The 19,623-nt window shown below is 40.4% G+C and overlaps 2 protein-coding genes across 9 annotated transcripts in view; one reads left to right on the top strand and one right to left on the bottom strand.

The window, feature by feature from the left end:
• The window catches only part of ACACA (acetyl-CoA carboxylase alpha), a 242,979-nt gene that overhangs the window by 141,316 nt on the left and 82,040 nt on the right, over positions 1-19,623 (bottom strand). For all 6 annotated transcript variants that reach the window (XM_028109119.2, XM_028109115.2, XM_028109116.2 and 3 more), the window contains 11 exons: positions 15,849-15,999; positions 14,538-14,641; positions 12,231-12,312; positions 11,657-11,802; positions 10,369-10,519; positions 8,923-9,057; positions 8,411-8,557; positions 7,883-8,071; positions 7,096-7,196; positions 6,023-6,111; positions 1,234-1,358 (listed from right to left, as the gene is read on the bottom strand). In XM_028109119.2, coding sequence (XP_027964920.1) covers positions 1,234-1,358; positions 6,023-6,111; positions 7,096-7,196; positions 7,883-8,071; positions 8,411-8,557; positions 8,923-9,057; positions 10,369-10,519; positions 11,657-11,802; positions 12,231-12,312; positions 14,538-14,641; positions 15,849-15,999 — 1,420 coding nt within the window. The remainder of the gene's footprint in view (positions 1-1,233; positions 1,359-6,022; positions 6,112-7,095; positions 7,197-7,882; positions 8,072-8,410; positions 8,558-8,922; positions 9,058-10,368; positions 10,520-11,656; positions 11,803-12,230; positions 12,313-14,537; positions 14,642-15,848; positions 16,000-19,623) is intronic.
• On the top strand, positions 18,088-18,669 carry LOC114213810 (ubiquitin-conjugating enzyme E2 C-like). Of its 3 annotated transcripts, none has more exons than XM_028109123.1 (2): positions 18,088-18,410; positions 18,483-18,669. In XM_028109123.1, exons 1-2 carry the CDS (start codon positions 18,126-18,128, stop codon positions 18,663-18,665), a joined length of 468 nt encoding a protein of 155 aa, XP_027964924.1. In that variant the 5' UTR covers positions 18,088-18,125; the 3' UTR covers positions 18,666-18,669. The 3 variants fall into 3 exon arrangements, with proteins under 3 accessions (XP_027964924.1, XP_027964925.1, XP_027964923.1); XM_028109124.1 differs by having other exon boundaries at positions 18,088-18,261; positions 18,343-18,669; XM_028109122.2 differs by having other exon boundaries at positions 18,111-18,669.

The following is a 19,623-nucleotide window of genomic DNA, read 5'->3' on the forward strand; positions in this document are numbered from 1 at the left end:
TAGCACTTCTTTGCCGAAACCTGTCACTTGGGGAAGTTGAAATATTACATAGTGCTGATATATATTTTTTCCTTTCACATGCATCTTCTGATTTCCCTACCATCTAGCCATTCTAGGGTAGCAAAGGTAATGAACTCTCCCTGTAATTACACGTTTTTAAAAGTGGCTATTCTAAAAAAAAAAGTTATATCTTTGAGAGTTAACCAGCTAGGCAGATACAAAGTTGTGGTGCTGTTGTTAACCAGAAACACGAACTAGACAGTTTCCCTTTATTCTGAACTATGAAATAAAAAACAGCAGTAATGATTTAGTTTTTTTTTCCCTCTGAGACATAATGATAGAATCAAGGTACCAAGAATGCTAATTGCACAAAGGGACAAGAGAGGAAATTCTAGGAGTAAAGAGGTACTTCGGTCCCCAAAAAAGAGTAGCCATGCAGTTGTTCATGGGGTGGGGACGCTAAGAATAGTCCTATTGTTCTCCGATTCCTAGAACTAACTCAACTGGAAAACTCTAGGAGTGAAGGACTTACAAATCATCTTTAAAAATCCTTAAGTCCAAAGTCCACAAAACTTCTACCCACCAGTCAAATGTACATTAATTCTAATCACATTTACTAGTTTCACCTCTATTTCCCACTTTCTACTAATTCTCATATTACAAGGCTATGGGGGAAAAAAGCATGTATCCACTACGAGTACAAGAATCTGAGCTTAGAGTTCCATGTAGGTAAAAGAGAAAGGAACCCAAAGAAGATGCAGAATAAATTTAAATTTCTTTGGTGGGAGGGGCAGTACTGAAATTCTAACACTGTTTTTTGTTCTTAAGTTTTGGGACATAAGAGCCCTTATATTCATGGAACAAACAAGAGTTATCATGACAAAGTATATTGGCTAGATAACATTTTAAAGCTACTGTGATGAGTGACAGCAGGGATGGGGAAGCACAGGGCATCTCTAAGCAGAGTCAAGAGATCTGAGTTCCTGTGCAGGACTGCATACACAATAGCCAGAACAAGCCTCTCCTGACTGGAGCAGGTTCCTTCAGGTCAAGGACAGAGGGAGAGGTGAGAAACTGTTCACCTACAACCCAAGCACCACTCATCCCCAAATTACAAAAGACAAGGAGCTTTTCCTCTGACCAAGGAGCTTTTCCTCTGACCACAGAACCTCAGAAGGAGAAATGCTTTCTTCACATCAACCATCCTTACAGGTTCTGAAAAATGGTACTCACAATAAGCATTGTGACCAGAAGATTCTTCTTGGTGACTTGAGCGTGAGAGAAGATATAGTTCAGTACAGTGTTCATGTCACTCTTGTTCTCTTCTCGAAGGGCGAACACACATTTGTCATAGTGACCTGCAAGCAGCAAAGAGAACTGGTCCTCATCCATGGATGAATGTTCAGTTACATGCGATTTGTTTTTTTATATGATTCACCTGATAAGCAGTGAAAGGAAACACCTTAAGAATTTCCTTGGATGAATTTGTACAGAATTGGCAGTGAGGTTTAGTAAAAGAAACACTGGACTAGGAGTCAGGCAATCTGGTCTAAGACCTGGGCTCAAAGCCTAGCTCTGTTACCAATTTCCTTTGTGCTTCTTGGAAAATTGCTTTACCTCTCTGAGCCTCATTTTCACCACCCCACCCCCCCGCCCGCCAAAAGGGTGGAGGGAAAGTATGTCTTACAGACTGGGTGGTTGTTAATAATTCCACCCCCCCACCCTCACTCTAAACTCTCTCATTTAGCTTCCTGGAATGATTTCCTTAGCAGAGAGGGTTCTGCTGCTTAAGAAGAAATGTCAATACCATTAAACTTGATGATCTTTAAAGTCTGCCCCTGGCTTGAGATTCTGGTTTCATGTTTGACTCACTGAAAATGTTTTACCTAACTATAAGGAACAGTTTTAGTTCAAAAATAAAACCATACAAACTTGTCACTATCTACAGAGGGATGGCTGCTACCTCCGAAATCAACATTTTGCCCTATAAATCCATGAAAACAGCTAAGCAATGCCTAGGCTTCCAAATCCAAACTAAGGCAGAGATCAAGGAGAACCTTACATTAAGTCAAAAGGTCTGTAGGGAGAGTACAGTTATGCATATTTTCACTGGCCCTTTATAAGGCCACCAGGGGCAGGTTAGTTCTGACAAGGAAATCTATGCTTTGCAACAGAGGCCTAAGCTTCAGGTTTATTGTAGTGATATCTGCCATGGGATATAATATTTGGTTCTTCAGAAAACAGCTTACCTCAGAATTAAATTTCCAAGTAAAGGAGAATTCGTGTTTGAAGAGTCTCGAGGTCAAAATTTTACGAAATCATGAAAATACTAAAGGATTATCACCTCAGTTCAGAATCCATGTTAAGTTACAAACCAGAACAGTTTGGCTGTATTACCATGGATTCCTAGAATACTGAGTACCTTCAATCAGAGTAACTTGGCTGTGTTTTAAATATTAGAGACTGATTTTTTTCAAAATGAAACTAAATATATTTGAATAACAGTGGGCTACAATATTTAAGAACTGACAATCTCACATAAGACCCATTGAGAACACAATAGAGGCTATTTAAAAACTGGTTGTCCTATACAAATTCATACTTTTCCCAACCAAGACAGCTTTGAAGAGACAACAGAAATGTATCTTGGTAAAGGGAATTACTAGCACCAGGAGAAATAAAAAGACTACCCAGGGAAGAGAGAGCAGAGACCCTAAGCAAAAAGAAAGCAATGATACCAACTGTTCCCTTTTTAAAAACTTTTTATTATGAAATATACATACAGAAGAATATACACCCAGGTAACTACCATCTTAGGACATTGTTAATCATCTTTGAAGGATCCTACGTGCTTCCCTCAGAAACAACTGCTAAGCTGAATTTTATGTTACTCATTCTTTGGCTTTTCTTTATATTTATTCCATTTATCTCTCAATGTGATGTTTTTGAAATTCATCCTTTTGTTCAGATGTGTAACTTGGTTCATCTACTTTCACGACGGTGTAGAAATCCATTGTAGGAATATACTAGAATTCAATTACCTATCCTACTTGTGTATGTTCTAATTGTTACCTTTTTTGCTATAATGAACAATGCTACCACGAATAGGCCTGTGTATGTCTCCTTGTATGTAAGAGTTTCTCTAGAGTCTATTATCTAAGAGTAAAATTGCTACGTTGAAGAATATTTAAAATGTTCAACTCTGTTAAGGTTCTGACAAACTTTTCCAAAGTGGTTTGCACTTTGGAAATTTGCACTGTCACTTACAGAAGCAGTGGAAGATGATCCAACTTTTTAATTTTTGCCAAACTCATTTATGCTCACATTTCTCTAATTACTAATGAGCTTGAGCATCTTTTCATAAATTTGTGGATCGTTTGTATTCTCTCTTTTGTGAATTATCTTTTGCCCATTTTTCTATGAGGTTGTCTTTTACTTATTTACTAACACCCTGTTAGATGCAGGTTTTGTAAATACGTTCTCCTACTTTGTGGCTTATGTTTTCAGTCTCTTTTGGGGATTTTTACATGAACAGAAGCTCTTAAGTGGAGTCAAATTGATCAACCTTTTCCTGTATAGTTTGCACTTTGTGTGTCTTCTATGACAAAATCTTCCCTACCTTGAGTTCATAAGGCCTGTTCTCCTAAAAAATTAGTAGTTTTGCCTCTATAGAATATGTCGAAGTCTTTAATTCATCTGGAATTGATTTCTGTGCATATGGTTTAAGATAGGGATCCAATTTTTTTTTTTTGGTTTTGCAAATAAATAAGCCATTGTTGTATAATTTACTGAAAAGTCTATCCTTTCCTCATGATCATGCCTATTGTGTTATAATGTAAATTTTCATATATGTGTGGATCTGTTTCTAGGCCATTATGTTCCATTGGTCTATTAATCGGTCCCTACACTAATATCACAATCTCTTCATTAATATGGCTTTATATTAAATCTTGATATTTGACTTTTGGACAAATCTTCCACCTTCTATTTCTTTAGAAGTATCCTGTTTATTGTCAGGCTTTTCTTTCATGTAAATTGTAGAATCGGCTTGACAAATTCCATGGATATTCCCTACTAGGATTTTTACTGGAACACCAATGAATCTATAGATGAATTCAGGGAGAATCAATACTTTGCAAGTATATATTCCAGTCTAAGACTGTGATATTTATTTAGATCTTTATTATTGTTTACTCATTATAATTTTCTTCAAAAGAGGCTTGTACATTTTTTTAAAGGATTTTATTTATTTATTTGACAGAGAAAGAGAGAGCACAAGCACAGGGAGCAATAGGCAGAGGGAGAGGGAGAAGCAGGCTCCTGCCAAGCAGGGAGCCCGATGAGGGGCTGGATCCCAGGACCCTGGGATCACGACCTGAGCCAAAGGCAGATGCCCAACGCCTGAGCCACCTAGGCGTCCTGAGGCTTGTACATTTTTTGTTAGACTTATTCCTTAGTATTCCATATTCTGGGTTGCTATTTTAAATGGTCTATTTTTCTAAACAACTGTTGTTGTACTATAAAGATATAAAAAATTCAAACGTATATTGGATTTTGTATATTGACTTTTGCATTCAACAACCTTGTTAGACTTTAATTCTAATAATAAATATGTGGATATTTTGAGGTTTTCCAGGTAGACATCATATCTAATGGTGGCAGATTTATTTCCTTACTCCTTTCTAGTTCTCATACCTTTTAATTCTTTTTACCTTACTGCACCACCTCAGCCAGTGACATCCAGTATGATGCTGAATAGAAGCAGTGAGAGCAGGTGCCCTTGTCTTATTCCTGTCTTAAAGGGGATGCTCTCAACAATGCTTTCAGTTTCACTATTATGCATAAAGTATCCTATGGATGTTTTTTGTAGGGGAACTTTAAAGTTCCCCTACATGTTTAAAGAAGTTCCACTCTATTCATCATTTGCCAAGAGTTTATTTATCATGAATGAATATTAAATTTTGTCAAATTTTCCCCCCATATCTTTAGATGACCATGGTTCTTCCTCTTTGAATCTACTAGATAATAAATTACAGTAGTTGGTTTTTCCGATATTAACCAAGCTTGCATTAGTGAGATAAAGACAATTTGGTTGCGATGTATTATTTTATATATTGTTGGATTTGGTTTGCTAATTTCTACTTGAGTATTTTTGCTGGTTGTGAGTGGCACAGCCACCCTTTAAAAGATGCAAAAGAGGGGGCCTGGGTGGCTCAGTCGTTAAGCGTGGGCCTTGGGCTCAGGTCATGATCCCAGGGTCCTGGGATCAAGCCCCACATCGGGCTCCCTACTCCGTGGGAAGCCTGCTTCTCCCTCTCCCACTCTTCCTGCTTGTGTTCCCTCTCTCGCTGTGTCTCTCTCTGTCAAATAAATAAAATCTTTAAAAATAAATAAATAAAAGATGCAAAAGAAAGCAAAACATACAAGGAAACAATTAGTAGTATTTCAAAGTCTGTGATGTTTCACTGCCACCTTGTGGCAGGAAGCAATATCAGCAGTACGCAGCTTTTAAAATCTTAGCTAGAGGTGTTTCACATTTAGAAACTTGATACATCATTTAATGAAGCTCTTCAGAGAAAGCCAGGGATAAATTCCACTGAAATGATACACTGAAAAGTACTGGAAAATCTGAGCCTTTTTCAGATGACTGTGGCTCAATCTGTGGATTAGCTGCCAAGAGGCAAGCTCTTCAGATAGAGTTTTTCAATTTCAGCCTGGTCATGACTCAAACCAACTCTCACTAAACAAGGTCAAGAAGACATCAACATGGAATACTCATCTCTACTAGAAAAATCATCTCAACTCTTTTCCAGAAGCACACCGGATTCACAATCTCATCAAGCTGTGTTTTGTTATCCTTTCTTGGGCACTAGTGGGATATGGAGGTTTAGTTTTTAAGGAAGGGGTAACAGGGGGAAGAGTTTGTTCATGGCAGGTGTTAGTGATAGGAGAACTGGCTCAGTGACTGCATAGTCCTACAGGGAACCTTTCTCAGAAACAGAGTCCTCAGGAAGAGGCTTACCATTCTGGAACTGGGTCTCTACTCGCAGGTACTGCCGCAGCAGATCCATCACCACAGCCTTCATGTGGCCTCGGATGCCACTTCGGTACCTAGGCAAGCAGAAAAAGTCTCCAGTGAAAAACCCAACAGGCTAACACTATTAAATAACAGACTATTTAAATAATAAGCCCAGGGCCCAGGTTTACTTTCTAGATTTTCTACTGAACTGCTTTCCCTCTGAATTCTAGGGCAGGACAGAGGCCAGCCTAAAATCAACTAACCGGATCAACTTAAATTCTAAGCCTAAGAAATCTGCCTTAGACAAGATTTTTCTTTTTAATTAAAGGAGAGAGAAAAAAAAGGACGACAAAACAAACCCCAAAAACCACTTGATAGCCCTACCTAACAGCACTCTGGTTCAGTTCCCACTGCGAAGAAGTAATGATCACTATACTCCTGAAATGGCTAAGAGCTATCTGAAAATTTATGAGCATCTCAAAGTTGAAAATGTTCTGTCAGTGCTCCTTCAGTCCAATAGTTGGCTCCATAAGCTAAGAAGAATGAATGTCATACTCGGCCCTATGCCAGAAGAAAAATTAGTAGAGTTTCATCAAAATTGCAAGGAAAGGGGAGCCTGGGTGGCTCAGTCCTTAAGTGTCTGCCTTCGACTCAGGTCATGATCCCAGGGTCCTGGGATCGAGCCCCGCATCGGGCTCCCTGCTCAGCGGGAAGCCTGCTTCTCTCTCTCCCACTCCCCCTGCTTGTATTCCTGCTCTCGCTATCTCTCTCTCTCTAATAAATAAATAAAACTTTAAAAAAAAACTGCAAGGAAAAAGAAAGCAACGAAATTTCTGTGCCTTAATAATCAATAGAAAGATGTAGACTAGAAAGAAGTAATCAGAAACATTTTAGCTCGCAAACTAGAAAGAAGTAATCAGAAACATTTTAGCTCGCAATTCTAAGGTATTTAGAAGATACAAGGTATTTTCTAAGATATAAGATACAATACTAATTTCTCTAGTCAAATCTGAGGTAAATCTCTTGATGACTACTTAGAAGAAAAGAATCTTTCTTTGGGAGTTAAATGTAACTACCTCTGAACCAGCTGGACAATGCTCTGAGTGTTCATGAAGAAGACTTCCCGCTCAGATTTCCGGTTCAAGGTAGCGGCATGGCTATCTAGGATGTTGGCAATCTAAAACAGAAGAAAGAGAAAAAAAAATGAACCCAAACCAACAAAGGGACCCAAAGTATTAACCTGTGTAGCATCACAACTAGTAATCTTAATTATAACATGATCATTTCCGTCTTTCACATGTTGGGAGCAACTGGAAGTTACTGGGCGTAGGTTAGAGGCTTGTGTGAAATAAGCAACTTTTATTTCTTTTCACCCTTTCCCAGATGAACTAATGAGTGTATCACAAAAGCTACCACCCTACCAGAGGCCCTTGACAGGCAGGATATGCTTATGGTCAAGGTCCAACCTTTATTCCCTCCTTGCCTAGCTTAACTCCCTACATGTAAATTAGCTTCACAGGCAAAGGGAAGGCATGCTGCTGGGGTAGTAAGGAAGTTGTTGCTAATAAAACTTCAAATATCCCCTTTTTAAATTCACAAAATTCATCTAATTAGGGCACAGGCCGAAGAATAAACCTCTATGAAGTACATGGCCAATAGGTTTTCCTCATAACCACAAATACTCTACATTTCACATATAGTGCACTTGTGTTATTGGGCTTATATCCTGAGACACTTTTGTGAAGGGCAACAACACTCAAGACTGCAAAAGTACAAGATCCAGAGAGAGGATCCAAACAGGAAGGAATCCTACATGAACTCCAGAATTGGTAGCTAGTAGAGACAGTGTCACTCTATAAATACCTGCTGGCTGGGAAACTGACAGAGGACTGATGTGATGTTGCTAGCGTACTGAGCCATTTCCTTCTTGATAGACTTCTCCACATTAGGGGGAATACGGCCAGAGACACTGGTCATGATATCTTGCAATTCTAGGAGAGGCAAGGAAGGATCTCTGAGGGTCTTCATCAACCGCTCTACCCAGTCTTTTACCTGAGAAGAAAATAATAAAATAAGATCCAGACAAAATTAACACAATCCCCAAAATAAAGTGGTATCTCTAAATTCAGTACCATACAGTATTTACTGTGAAACTGTAATATAGGCATCCAACACTGCCCTTGTTGTCTGGTTTAAATCCCAATTAAATGTGAAATCAGTAACACAGATAAGAAGCAAGGATTTAAAGACTTCAAATCCCATAAATCAAGGTTTCAGGCCCAACAGCTTTTTTTCGCTCCCTCTAAAAAAATCCTCATGTGACTTTTAATCTATCTTGGAGAACAGGTACCCTATTTGTACATCCTTTCCCCCAAGAGAAATGATTCATACCCTGCTGCTAAAAAAAGGATCTGGAAGGCAGTATCCATTCATTACGTTGACCAGATTATCCAGGACATAGTGGAACACTCGATGGAGCTTCTCGCCTCTGAGTGCTGTGCTCTGGATCCGTGGCAAACTACCCGTGTGAAGCTCAGCCTGTCAACCCCAATGAGAGATCAAGTCATCCACTACCTTCTATCCAGGTTACACACACACCACTGCAACTTAGATTCATCATTCAAAATCAAGACATCCCTTCATCATACCTGGCTACAAGGAAAGAAGTCAACGGAGGAAGCGTCATGAGGAAATCATAGAATATTAGTATCATAGTAGTTCTTGGCAAAGTCTAGTTCCATAACATTATAGGCACAAATACAAGGCATGAGATCAGAGGGAAGAATGCTTTAGAAAAGAAAAGCTTAAGGAAACTAAGCACTGAAATCATCTGCCCCCTCCAAACTACCCCGACTGTGTTATCAGCTCTCGGAGAGCAAAACTAAAAGTACCTTCCTACTCACCTGTTGGACCTTGCTGGGGTTGTCCAACTGCATTTTGGCTATTACACAGCCAGGGTCAAGAGCTGCTCCAGGCCGTTTGACATAATGGATACAGCCAGACTCTGCAGCTGTTAAGGTCATTACCATCTTCATCACCTATAATGAAAAATAAATAAAATAGAGTTTACCCTCTCTTTACACAGACGAGTGATTTAAAGAGGCTAGTTTTTCCCCTCAACATCTAAGTCATACTATCTCTAATTCAATCCAGAAAAATGAGAAACCTGAAACCTCCAAGAGAGTACAAGGAAAGCAATTAGAAAATCTCTCAGGACCTAGCTTTAGGGATTAGTGACAGCTACTGACATTTCCTGTTTCTAATGTTTAAATTGATTTTGCCATAGTTTGTGTTTTACTTGTTTTATACTTAGAACCGATTAACGATTGAGCCTCCTCATACCCATGGATTTAGGTGCTCGGTCTGTCAACCTAAGATTCCCACGCCAAAACCTGAGGGTCATTCTTTACTCCTCTTTCTCCCTTACCCGCCAATTACCAAGCCCAGCCAAGTACCTCTTCTAAGCCTCTCTCAGAAATCTTCCTCTCTTGCCATCTCTTTGATTTAGGCCCTTATCATGTCTGGCCTAGAGTACTTGAAAAACCTCCCCACAGGATTCCCTACCTGCTATACATCTTCAACAAGGTCACTAAGTGCAATCATTCTAGAGCCCAAATCTTGTCATATCACTCCTCTGTGTAAAATCCTCAGGGACTCCTCACTGCCTCGAGGACAGTATCTTAAGGTCTCATAAGGTCCTACATGACCTCAAGTTCTGATGACTTATTTAGCATCTTTGCTTGCCACTTCCCATTTAACCTTAGTCCATTCTCAAGCAATATCATGTGTACTTGCAGTTCCCTAAATATACTATCCTCTCTTCTGTGCCTTTGCACACGCTATTCTTCCCTTTACACATTCACCCTGCCCTTCTTCACCTGGTGTATTACTATCTATCTTTCAAAAGTAAGATCCAAGTCCTCTCTCTTTCAGGAAGTTTTCCCCTACTACCCACTACATCCACCAGCTGCACCCCAATCTGGGTGAAGTGGCCCCCTGCACTCTGTGCTTAGCTCTCTCAGAACTCGTATTTCATTACTTGTCTGTTTTGTGGCCCCACTCCACCTATCATATTTTTTTCTGTATAACCAGCACTTAGCAGGATTCCTGACGTTCAATAAGTGCCATTGTCTAGTATCTATCTTTGGAGGAAGAGACTCCTCATCTGTCAAAGAAAAACTGTGAGCTTCTTATTTGTTTTTTTAAAATTGTGTTCATAAGCCAATAAAACCAATGAATGTTCTTTACTTTCTATTTTCTATTTCTTTTCTGTTACTCTTCAGTCCATCCCAGCAGACTCCTTTCCTACCTTCCCTCCCATGCCCTGAGAGCCCTGTCCCCACCCTGACCTCAATCTCAGCATAGCACTGGCCAGCAAACACATGGCCTCCATCCTCCACAATGTACTGGATTAACTTCCCAGCAGAAGGTGAGCGCAACACCGAAGGGTCATTTTCCTTCTCAAACACACAGGTCTTATTGCCGATTGTGATGCGATACCTAGGAGATAAGTAGGAGTATGTAAGCCAATAAAGCACCTCAGGTTGTAAAAGAGAATGGAAGAATGATGTCAATCTTAAACAAAACAAAAACATAACACACACACCCCCGCACACATACGTGCGTACACTCCAAAACTGGAAACTTTATCTTACTTTAAATTTTTTATTGTTATGTTAATCACCATACATTACATCATTAGTTTTTGATGTAGTGTTCCATGATTCATTGTTTGTGCATAACACCCAGTGCTCCACGCAGAATGTGCCCTCTTTAATACCCATCACCAGGCTAACCCATCCCCCACCCCCCTCCCCTCTAGAACCCTCAGTTTGTTTTTCAGAGTCCATCGTCTCTCATGGTTCGTCTCCCCCTCCGATTTACTCCCCTTCATTCTTCCCCTCCTACTATCTTCTTTTTTTTTCTTAACATATATTGCATTATTTGAAACTTTATCTATATACACACAGACACAAAGAACACTCATTCCATCTTTGTTGACAATGCAAATAACCAAAACTTCCTTCAATAAGGGTCAGATTAAATAAATTATAGTATACCCATACAATGGAATACTATATGACCATTAAAAATAGACACCTCTATTTAAAAAAAAAAACATGAAGATGATGATATAACAGCTAACATTTCTTGAACCCTTACTATGTCTCAGGCAATGTTCTAAGCACTTTACACGTGTTAATTCATTTCACTGTCACAACAACACTGAATGATTGGTGTTGAACAGTCTATAATCTATGTTAAAGGAAAAAAATAAAGTGCAGAACAGTATCTAAAGGTTATTTTTACTTGTGGATGTATCCACAAGAAAAACACAGTATGTACATATATATTGTATATACATATAAAATTCCTGCAAAAATAAATAAACCGTTAACAGTGGTTGCTTAAAGAGAGAGGAACTTATTTTTCATTGTCTACTCACACTGGAGTGGCAGAGAGACAATGTTTTTAACTGTAAACACTTTCGTACTCTTGAAATTTTTAAGTACATATATTATTCTTTTTATTTAAAAAAGAATACCCAAAAAGACCTTGAAAAAGCCCCAGAGCTACTGACTACTGAGAGGGAAGTTGACTCAATGACCAGCAAGTGGCCCTCACACAGGCCCTTACCTATCCACTTCCTCCTTCATGTAGGTGGTATAACTGCTGCCATCATAGGATAGGAGCAGCCCTCCATCGCTCAACCGATGCACATCTACTTCTACGCACGAACCATTCATGATCACCACATAGGAGTTGGGGGACTGCCGAGTCACCTGCAGGGAGTGAGAACCAGAAGGGACAAGTCAGTGTGTCCCTTCCAGGTGGGGCCCATAAATAATTACTTCCAAAATATAGGAAAGAAAGATCTCTCGGAGAAGAAGGTGCTCTTAGCATCAGTGTCTATGGGCAGGACTCAGTACTGCTGCAGGCTCATAGGGCAACCTTCGATGCTTTTCCCTAGCCTGGTTGTTCTCGGACTCCTTTATCTCTTGGCTGCCTTTGTCATACTAAAGAACACTGAAACATTTTCATAGAAACATCAAATACTGCTTCAGGCTACGCACACAAATAATGACTATAATTTCACTAATACCCTGCCCTGCAGTAAACCAAACATTTCTCCCATCTCTGGACCTAAAGAAAGCAAGCTAACAAAGAAAGACAAAAAGTAAGGTGTAGTCTTCAGTGGGATTCAGCATACCTTAAGTACATATTTGACTCCCCCATAGATAAGTTCAACATCTACTGTATTCAGAAGTGTATGTGCAGGAAGGACTTGACCCCTGAAAGAACAACGTGAGTCACATTTACTTCTAGAAAGTTCCAGAAGTTTATAAGGAAATCTCAAAGGTTATTAATGGTAGCACTTTTTAGAATATCAAGACTGGAAACAACCTAAAGGACCATCAGTAAAGGACTGACACATAAATTATGAAAAAGTCCTATAATGAAATATTATACAGTCATTAAAAAGAAAGAGGAAGGCTTTTATGTATATATTTTTTAGTTTACTTATTGATAATCTCTATACCCAATGTGGGCCTTGAACTCACGACCCCGAGATCAAAAATTGCATTCTCTACCGACTGAACCAGCCAGGCACCCAGAAAGATGGAGGCTTTTATGTACTAATACGAAATACTCTCCAAAACATACTGTTAAGTGAAAAAAAGCAAGTGGAATTGTGAACAGTTTCAGAGTATGCTACCATTTGTATTTTTAAAAAATAAGGGGTGGGAAGAAATAAATATTACGTGTATATGCTTATATAAATTTACAATATGTCTGGAAGGTTAGAGAAGAAACTGGTAACGTGGGTTGACTTCAGGGAAAAAAACCAGGTGGTCAAAGAAGGAAACTTTTCACTATCTACCTTTTTGTGCCTTTTGAAATTTGAACAATGTGAATATATTACTCGTTATTAAAAATAAATAAAATTAAAACTTAAAAAAAAGAGAAATGCCCCAGTAAAATCAACCCCCATCTATTGCTATCAACTGGGACTTCATTTGGGGTAGAGTAAAAGAAAAAAAAAAAAGGTCATAGGCCATAGCTGGGTTCAAGGGAAAGGGAAGGATATCGCCAAGGAGGGAAACATTATCAAGAAAGACTTTTGACAAGAGAAAGAGGGAGTGAGTGATAAAGCAAGTGAGGCAAGATGTTAATAACTGGTCAATGTGGACAAAGAATATAGAGAAGTTGTTTGTACTATTCATGCCACTCTTCTTTAAATCAAATTATTTCAAAATACAAGTTTTAAAAACAGAGGCGCCTAAGTGGCTCAGTCATTGAGCATCTGCCTTCGGCTCAGGTCATGATCCCAGGGGCCTGGGATCAAGCCCTACATCGGGCTCCCTGCTCGGCAGGAAGCCTGCTTCTCCCTCTCCCTCTCCCACTGCTTGTGGGCTCTTTCTCTCTGTCAAATAAATAAATAAAATCTTTAATCAATCAATCAATAAAAATAATTAACATTAAAAAGGTGGAGGGAAGTTTGCAGAGGAGATTACGTGTGACACATTTGTACACTAGTAGGGAATCCATTTAACTAGATTAGAGATGGTAAGGAACAGATATAAGTGAAACTGGACTGGTAAAAAGGGGCCAAAGTATATAGGGAGTTGAAAGTCACATTGAGGGATTTAGATTTAATGCACAAGGGTAATGTGAGCTGCTGAAGGTTTTAGTGCATGAAAGCAACACAATGAAAGATATTTATCGTTAAGACTTGAATGTGCAATCTCAGTTCAATTTTTAAAACTTTGTTTCTTCCTTTCAGACACCTTAAAAGAAAGCTTATATAAGTCTAACAACACAGAAGGAAATAAAGTGCCTGTGATTAAAGTGCTTTAAAATGATTAGCCCCTCAGACCATTCCTCCAGGGACTCAAAGACAGAGCTTAGTCTCTAGAACCAGAGTTAGAAATTAGTTTAGCCCCATCATATAGTCTGATCCTCTAGTTGCCAGACTCATGAGCTCATCTTGAATATCAGCCTCAATTATGAATTTCTGAAAGGTACTGCAGGCAATATATGAAATATTCAGGGTTTGATTCTAGAGAGAAACACCAGATTTTCATCACTGGGCGGGGGGTTAGAGAGATTTCATGCTTGTACAGGACAGAATGCTTATTTTAGCTGGATTTGTTTTTAAAAAGCAACCCATTCTGGGGCACCTGGATGGCTGTCAGTTGAGCGTCCAACTCTTGGTTTAGGCTCAGGTCACGATCTCAGGGTTGTGAGATCGAGCCCCAAGATGGGCTCTGCACTTAGCAGGAGTCTGCTTGAGATTCTCTCCCTCTCTCTGCTCCCCACACCCGGCTTGTTCTCTCTCAAATAAATAAATAAATCTTAAAAAAAAAAAAAAACCCTCCCACATCTTTTTCCTCCCCCACCTCCGTGATCACTGAATAACAGGTAGCACTCACAAACTTCCAGGAATAGAGAGAAGAATAAATGGATCTTCAAACCAGGACTACTGGTTAACGTGCCTATAACAAACAAAGCCTACCTTTCTAAGGAGTGAAGGAAGTTAGAGATGCTATTCCGTAGGCTGACATCTGCTACGTGGAGAGCCCCACATACAACTCCCAACATGGTGTCAGGTCGCTCTGCCTAAAAGAAAGAAAAAGAAGGCAGATCAAAAGCATGGTCACTTAGCACCATGGCTCCTCAATTTAAATCAGGTCCAAATTTGCTCTGAAGAAACAGCTAGCATTGAGAATCTCCATCCTTATTATTCAACTAATATTTGAGATAAAAACATATTTATTTTTAGAAATTGAATAGAGGCAAGGGCACCTGGGTGGCACAGTCGGTTAAGTGTCTGACTCTTCCTTTCAGCTCAGGTCATGATCTCAGGGTCATGAGATTGCGCCCCACATTGGGCTCCGTGCTCAGTCTGGAGTCTGCTTGAGATTCTCTCTCCATCTCCCTGACCCTCCCACTTGTGCTCTCTCTAAAATGAATAAATCTTTTTTTAATTAAGATTTTCTTTATTTATTTGACAGAGAGAGAGAGACAGTGAGAGAGGGAACAGAAGCAGGGGAGCAGAAGAGAGAAAAGCAGGCTCCCCACTGAGCAGGGAGTCTGAAGCGGGGCTCAATCCCAGGATCCTAGGATCATGCCCTGAGCTGAAGGCAGGCACTTAATGACTGAGCCACCCAGGCGCCCCTGAATACATCTTTAAAAAAAAAAATAAGAATTTGAATAAAGGCTTCATTTGAATTGAGATGAAAAAATACATTTCTCTCTACTCTCCCTAAGATTTCCACTGAGCCCATCAAAGAGGAGTTCAAAAACAAGATTTTGTCATAAATAAAATCAAAAAGGTATAAGGATCTGGCTACCGTTAATCTCAAAGAAAAATGGTATATAATCAAAATTTGGATCTTCAGATAATTTAGATGAGTCTAATGATTTTATACAAAATTTTATTTAGAATAGCCCAGTGATTCAGAAACAAGGGGTAACTGCTGATTTAAATGAGACCCCTCTCATCAGCACCTGGTAGACGGATGTAAAAGTTGGTAATCTGAAGCTGACTTAACATCAAATGAGGACAGAAGTATTTCAATCTCTGGATGCCTCTCTTCAAATACACTACAGGAAGTAATATGAGAACCCATACAATGACCAGGTAACACAGGCATGAGGACTCTCCGGTGCTAAAATTACACTGACTCCTAGATTTTTTCCAAGTAGATCAAGCATCATTTACATTAGAATCAAATACATTTTCTCTAGTGACATGGACTGATCACACCACAACTCTGTAAAAACCCGATCCCCAAAGCTGTTTGGCAAATGGGGAAATACACACCTGTACTTTCTCTGCTATCAGTCTGTCCAGCCAGCCAGTGTCAATTCTATTCAACTGAAAGCTTTCAGTCTCCAACAATTTGATGAGGTATTCAACTGTAGTTCGAAAGTCACCCCGAATAGATAGCTCCTTCAAAGCCACCACCATGTTTCTGGGAGAACAGAAGCAGATCTGTTTCAGCAGCAAACATTTCATGTTTTTCAATCATTTTAAAAAAATCATTTCAATCCTTTGGAGTTGTGGGAGGGAAGGGAGAGACAGTTCCACAAAAAAATGAGGGTGCACATGTACGTGTGCTCATTCATGTGCATTCCAGACAGGAGAATCTGTAAGTCAGTAAACTTAGGAGTTCTGACTGATATTACCATAAGAGCATAAGCAAATCATGGGTATTTTATTACATAGAGTACAGAACGAATTATGTGCAAACCATTCTCAGTTTTCACTTACTGGGTTTCTATCATTCCTGTCTAACTAGGATTAGGGTATAATTCTCCCCTCCTTACACGTTATTTTATTAAAGTATATTTTACATATAATAAAATATATTTAAGTATACTGTTCAGTAACATTTTGACCAACGCTGATACCTTAATTAGGTTCCCATACACTGAGGCAACTGGCTGGGTATAATCAGTTATCGGCCTGACCTTGCATGTGAGAGTGCTTTTTTAAGCTGCATTTTAGACATCTGTGGAAGGAATTGCTCATTACTTTTGTTATTTCCCAATTACGTGTGAAATGATCTAATTTTAACAAAATTTCAAATACTATAAGTTTTTTCCTGTATATTTCTGCCCAGTGTCTATCTTCCACAGGGCACATCCTTCCCTCCACAAATATTTAATTAGGCACCTCACAGACTCAAGACACACACTAGACTCATAAGGGAAAGAGAATATAGATACAATAACCACTTTCAAAAGATATGGCAGAATATCATAAATGTCAGTAGAGATATAAGCAAAGTGCTGGAGTAGTTTTAGGAAGGGAGAGCCTCCCTACGGTTTCATGAAGAATGTGGAATCTAACATGGGAAAAAAATATAGGTGGGATTATGACTATGACAGGAATATCATTCCAGGGATGCCTGGGTGGCTCAGTCAGTTAAGTGTCTGTTTTCGGCTCAGGTCATGATCCCAGGGTCCTGGGATCGAGCCCCGCATCGGGCTCCCTGCTCGGCTGGGAGCCCGCTTCTCCCTCTCCTTCCCGTTCATGCTCTCTTCTTGCTATCTCTGTCTCTCCCTCTCAAATAAATAAATAAAATCTAAAAAAAAAAAGGAATATCATTCCAATGGTCCAGGTATTCCCTCAGCTAGAACATTATTCTGTTTCTCACCTCTATTGCCCTCTCCACACCCTCTTGGCCTGGCTTATTCCTATATGCTTCTCAGCTGTCAGTCTAGATGTCACTTCCTTCTGGGAAACCTTCCCTGACCCTCTCTAGACTGAATCCACTGATTCAGCTATATGTTCCTGTACACGTTTATGTAACCCCACTATCATAAACAAAATTTGTTACATTGAGTTTTGTCAGTTACTGCCTATCTTCCTGTGGACTATAATATTCCATTAAGACACAGACTCTATCTGGGTCCACCTTATATTGCCATCACAGATACTAAAAAATATCTGATGAATGTACTGAATGAAAGAATGGACAGGGGTGCCTGGGCGGCTCAGTTGGTTAAGCGTCTGCCTTCAGCTCAGGTTATGATTCCGGCGTCCTGGGATCGAGCCCCACGTCTGACTCCCTGCTCCGTGGAGAGCCTGCTTCTCCCTCTCCCTCTGCCTGCCATTCTGCCTACTTGTGCTCTCTTTCTCTCTGTCAAATAAATAAAATCTTTAAAAAAAAATGGACAGAGGAAATAGCAACAAAGGGAAAGAGGAACAAAAACATGGGTCATGTTCAGGAAACATTATGATTGAAGCAGAGGATATGAGGACGGGAACCAGTGGCAAAGTCCCTTATTGAACAAATATTGATTGAGCATGTACTATGTCCAGGGGAAACAGCAGCAACAAGGCAGACACAGTCCTGTTCTTGTGGTATTTGGATTACCAGCATTATGGGAAATAATGCTGAAAATGGGGATTGAGGCTATTCTGGAGGACAAGAATATGAACACCAAGCTGAAGAATATAGATCTAATGTTATGCAGAGAGGAGACATGAACTGAGTTGAAGAATGAACTTCTGGCATGTTGTCAAGAAGCAAGCTTATTGAGTTGCAGTCGTGCTCTCCGAGTTCCTGTCTCTCTCCCCGCACCGCCCGGGATGGCCTCCCAGAACCGCGACCCAGCTGCCGCCAGTGTCGCCGCCGCCCGCAAAGGAGCCGAGCCCAGCGGGGGCGCCGCCCAGGGCCCCGTGGGCAAGAGGCTACAGCAGGAGCTGATGACCCTCATGATGTCTGGTGACAAAGGTATCTCTACCTTCCCTGAATCCAACAACCTTTTCAAATGGGTGGGGACCATCCATGGGGCAGCAGGCACAGTTTATGAAGACCTGAGGTATAAGCTCTCGCTGGAGTTCCCCAGTGGCTACCCTTACAACGCGCCCACGGTGAAGTTCCTCACACCCTGCCACCACCCCAACGTGGACACCCAGGGAAATATCTGCCTGGACATCCTGAAGGACAAGTGGTCTGCCCTGTATGGTGTCAGGACCATCCTGCTGTCCATCCAGAGCCTGCTAGGAGAACCAAACATTGATAGTCCTTTGAACACGCATGCTGCCGAGCTCTGGAAAAACCCCACAGCCTTTAAGAAGTATCTGCAAGAAACCTACTCGAAGCAGGTCTCCAGCCAAGATCCCTGACTGTCCAGCCTCTCTGTGTTGTCTTTTTATTTTCTCCTTAGATAGGCTTTCTCTTCATTTCTGTCTAGGACTCTGTATCTTAAGCTGTGGTATCATTTTTGTTTTGTTTCTGTTTTTTAAATTAAGTCTCTGGTTGAGCCCTTGTGACAAATATATTAAATAAATACATTGGGTTTTTTTTTTTAAAAAAAAAAAGCAAGCTTATTATAGAGACCATATATATTTTTTAAAGATTTGATTTATTTATTCACCCTAGTGAGACAGAGCGTGTACTCAAGTGTGTGCACGTGTGGGAAGGTGGGGGGGGGGGAACAGAGGGGGAGGGAGAGGGAAGGAATCTCAAGCAGACTCCCCGCCAAGCACACTGAGTGACACGGGGCTTGATCCCAAGACCCTGAGATCATGACCTGAGCTGAAACCAAGAGTCAGACACTCAACTAACTGAGCCGCCCAGGCACCCCTGAAACCATACTTTTTATATGCTAAAAGTTAACCCTAGTTAGCTTTACACTGCAGAGGAATGTACAGATTAGATCTGAAGGTAAGGAGCAAGGCTTCTAAACCAGATTAGAGGATGTGGCCTATAGGAAATACTCAGCAGTCTCCTTAATTAGGACTGTACATCTAAATGCCAACAGACGCCCCTCTGGGAATGTAAATGAGTGAGGCAGAATGGGTGGGGGCTGGATGAACAAGAGAGTTCATGTTTCCTCTAAGCATCAGCCACACAAAGCTTCAGTTAACTTTTGCCAAGTGGAGTATAAAACCAGTGTTGTCATTATCATCCCATTTTTTTAAAAAAAGATTTTATTGGGGTGCCTGGGTGGCTCAGTCATTAAACGTCTGCCTTCAGCTCAGGTCATGATCCCGGGGTCCTGGGATCAAGCCCCGCCTTGGTCTCCCTGCTCCGCGGGAAGCCTGCTTCTCCCTCTCCCACTCCCCCTGCTTGTGTTCCCTC

Source organism: Eumetopias jubatus, unplaced genomic scaffold, assembly GCF_037043125.1.
Source record: "Eumetopias jubatus isolate StellerSeaLion01/CBP00866 unplaced genomic scaffold, mEumJub1_p1.0 scaffold_10, whole genome shotgun sequence".
In the NCBI taxonomy this organism is placed as follows: domain Eukaryota; kingdom Metazoa; phylum Chordata; class Mammalia; order Carnivora; family Otariidae; genus Eumetopias; species Eumetopias jubatus.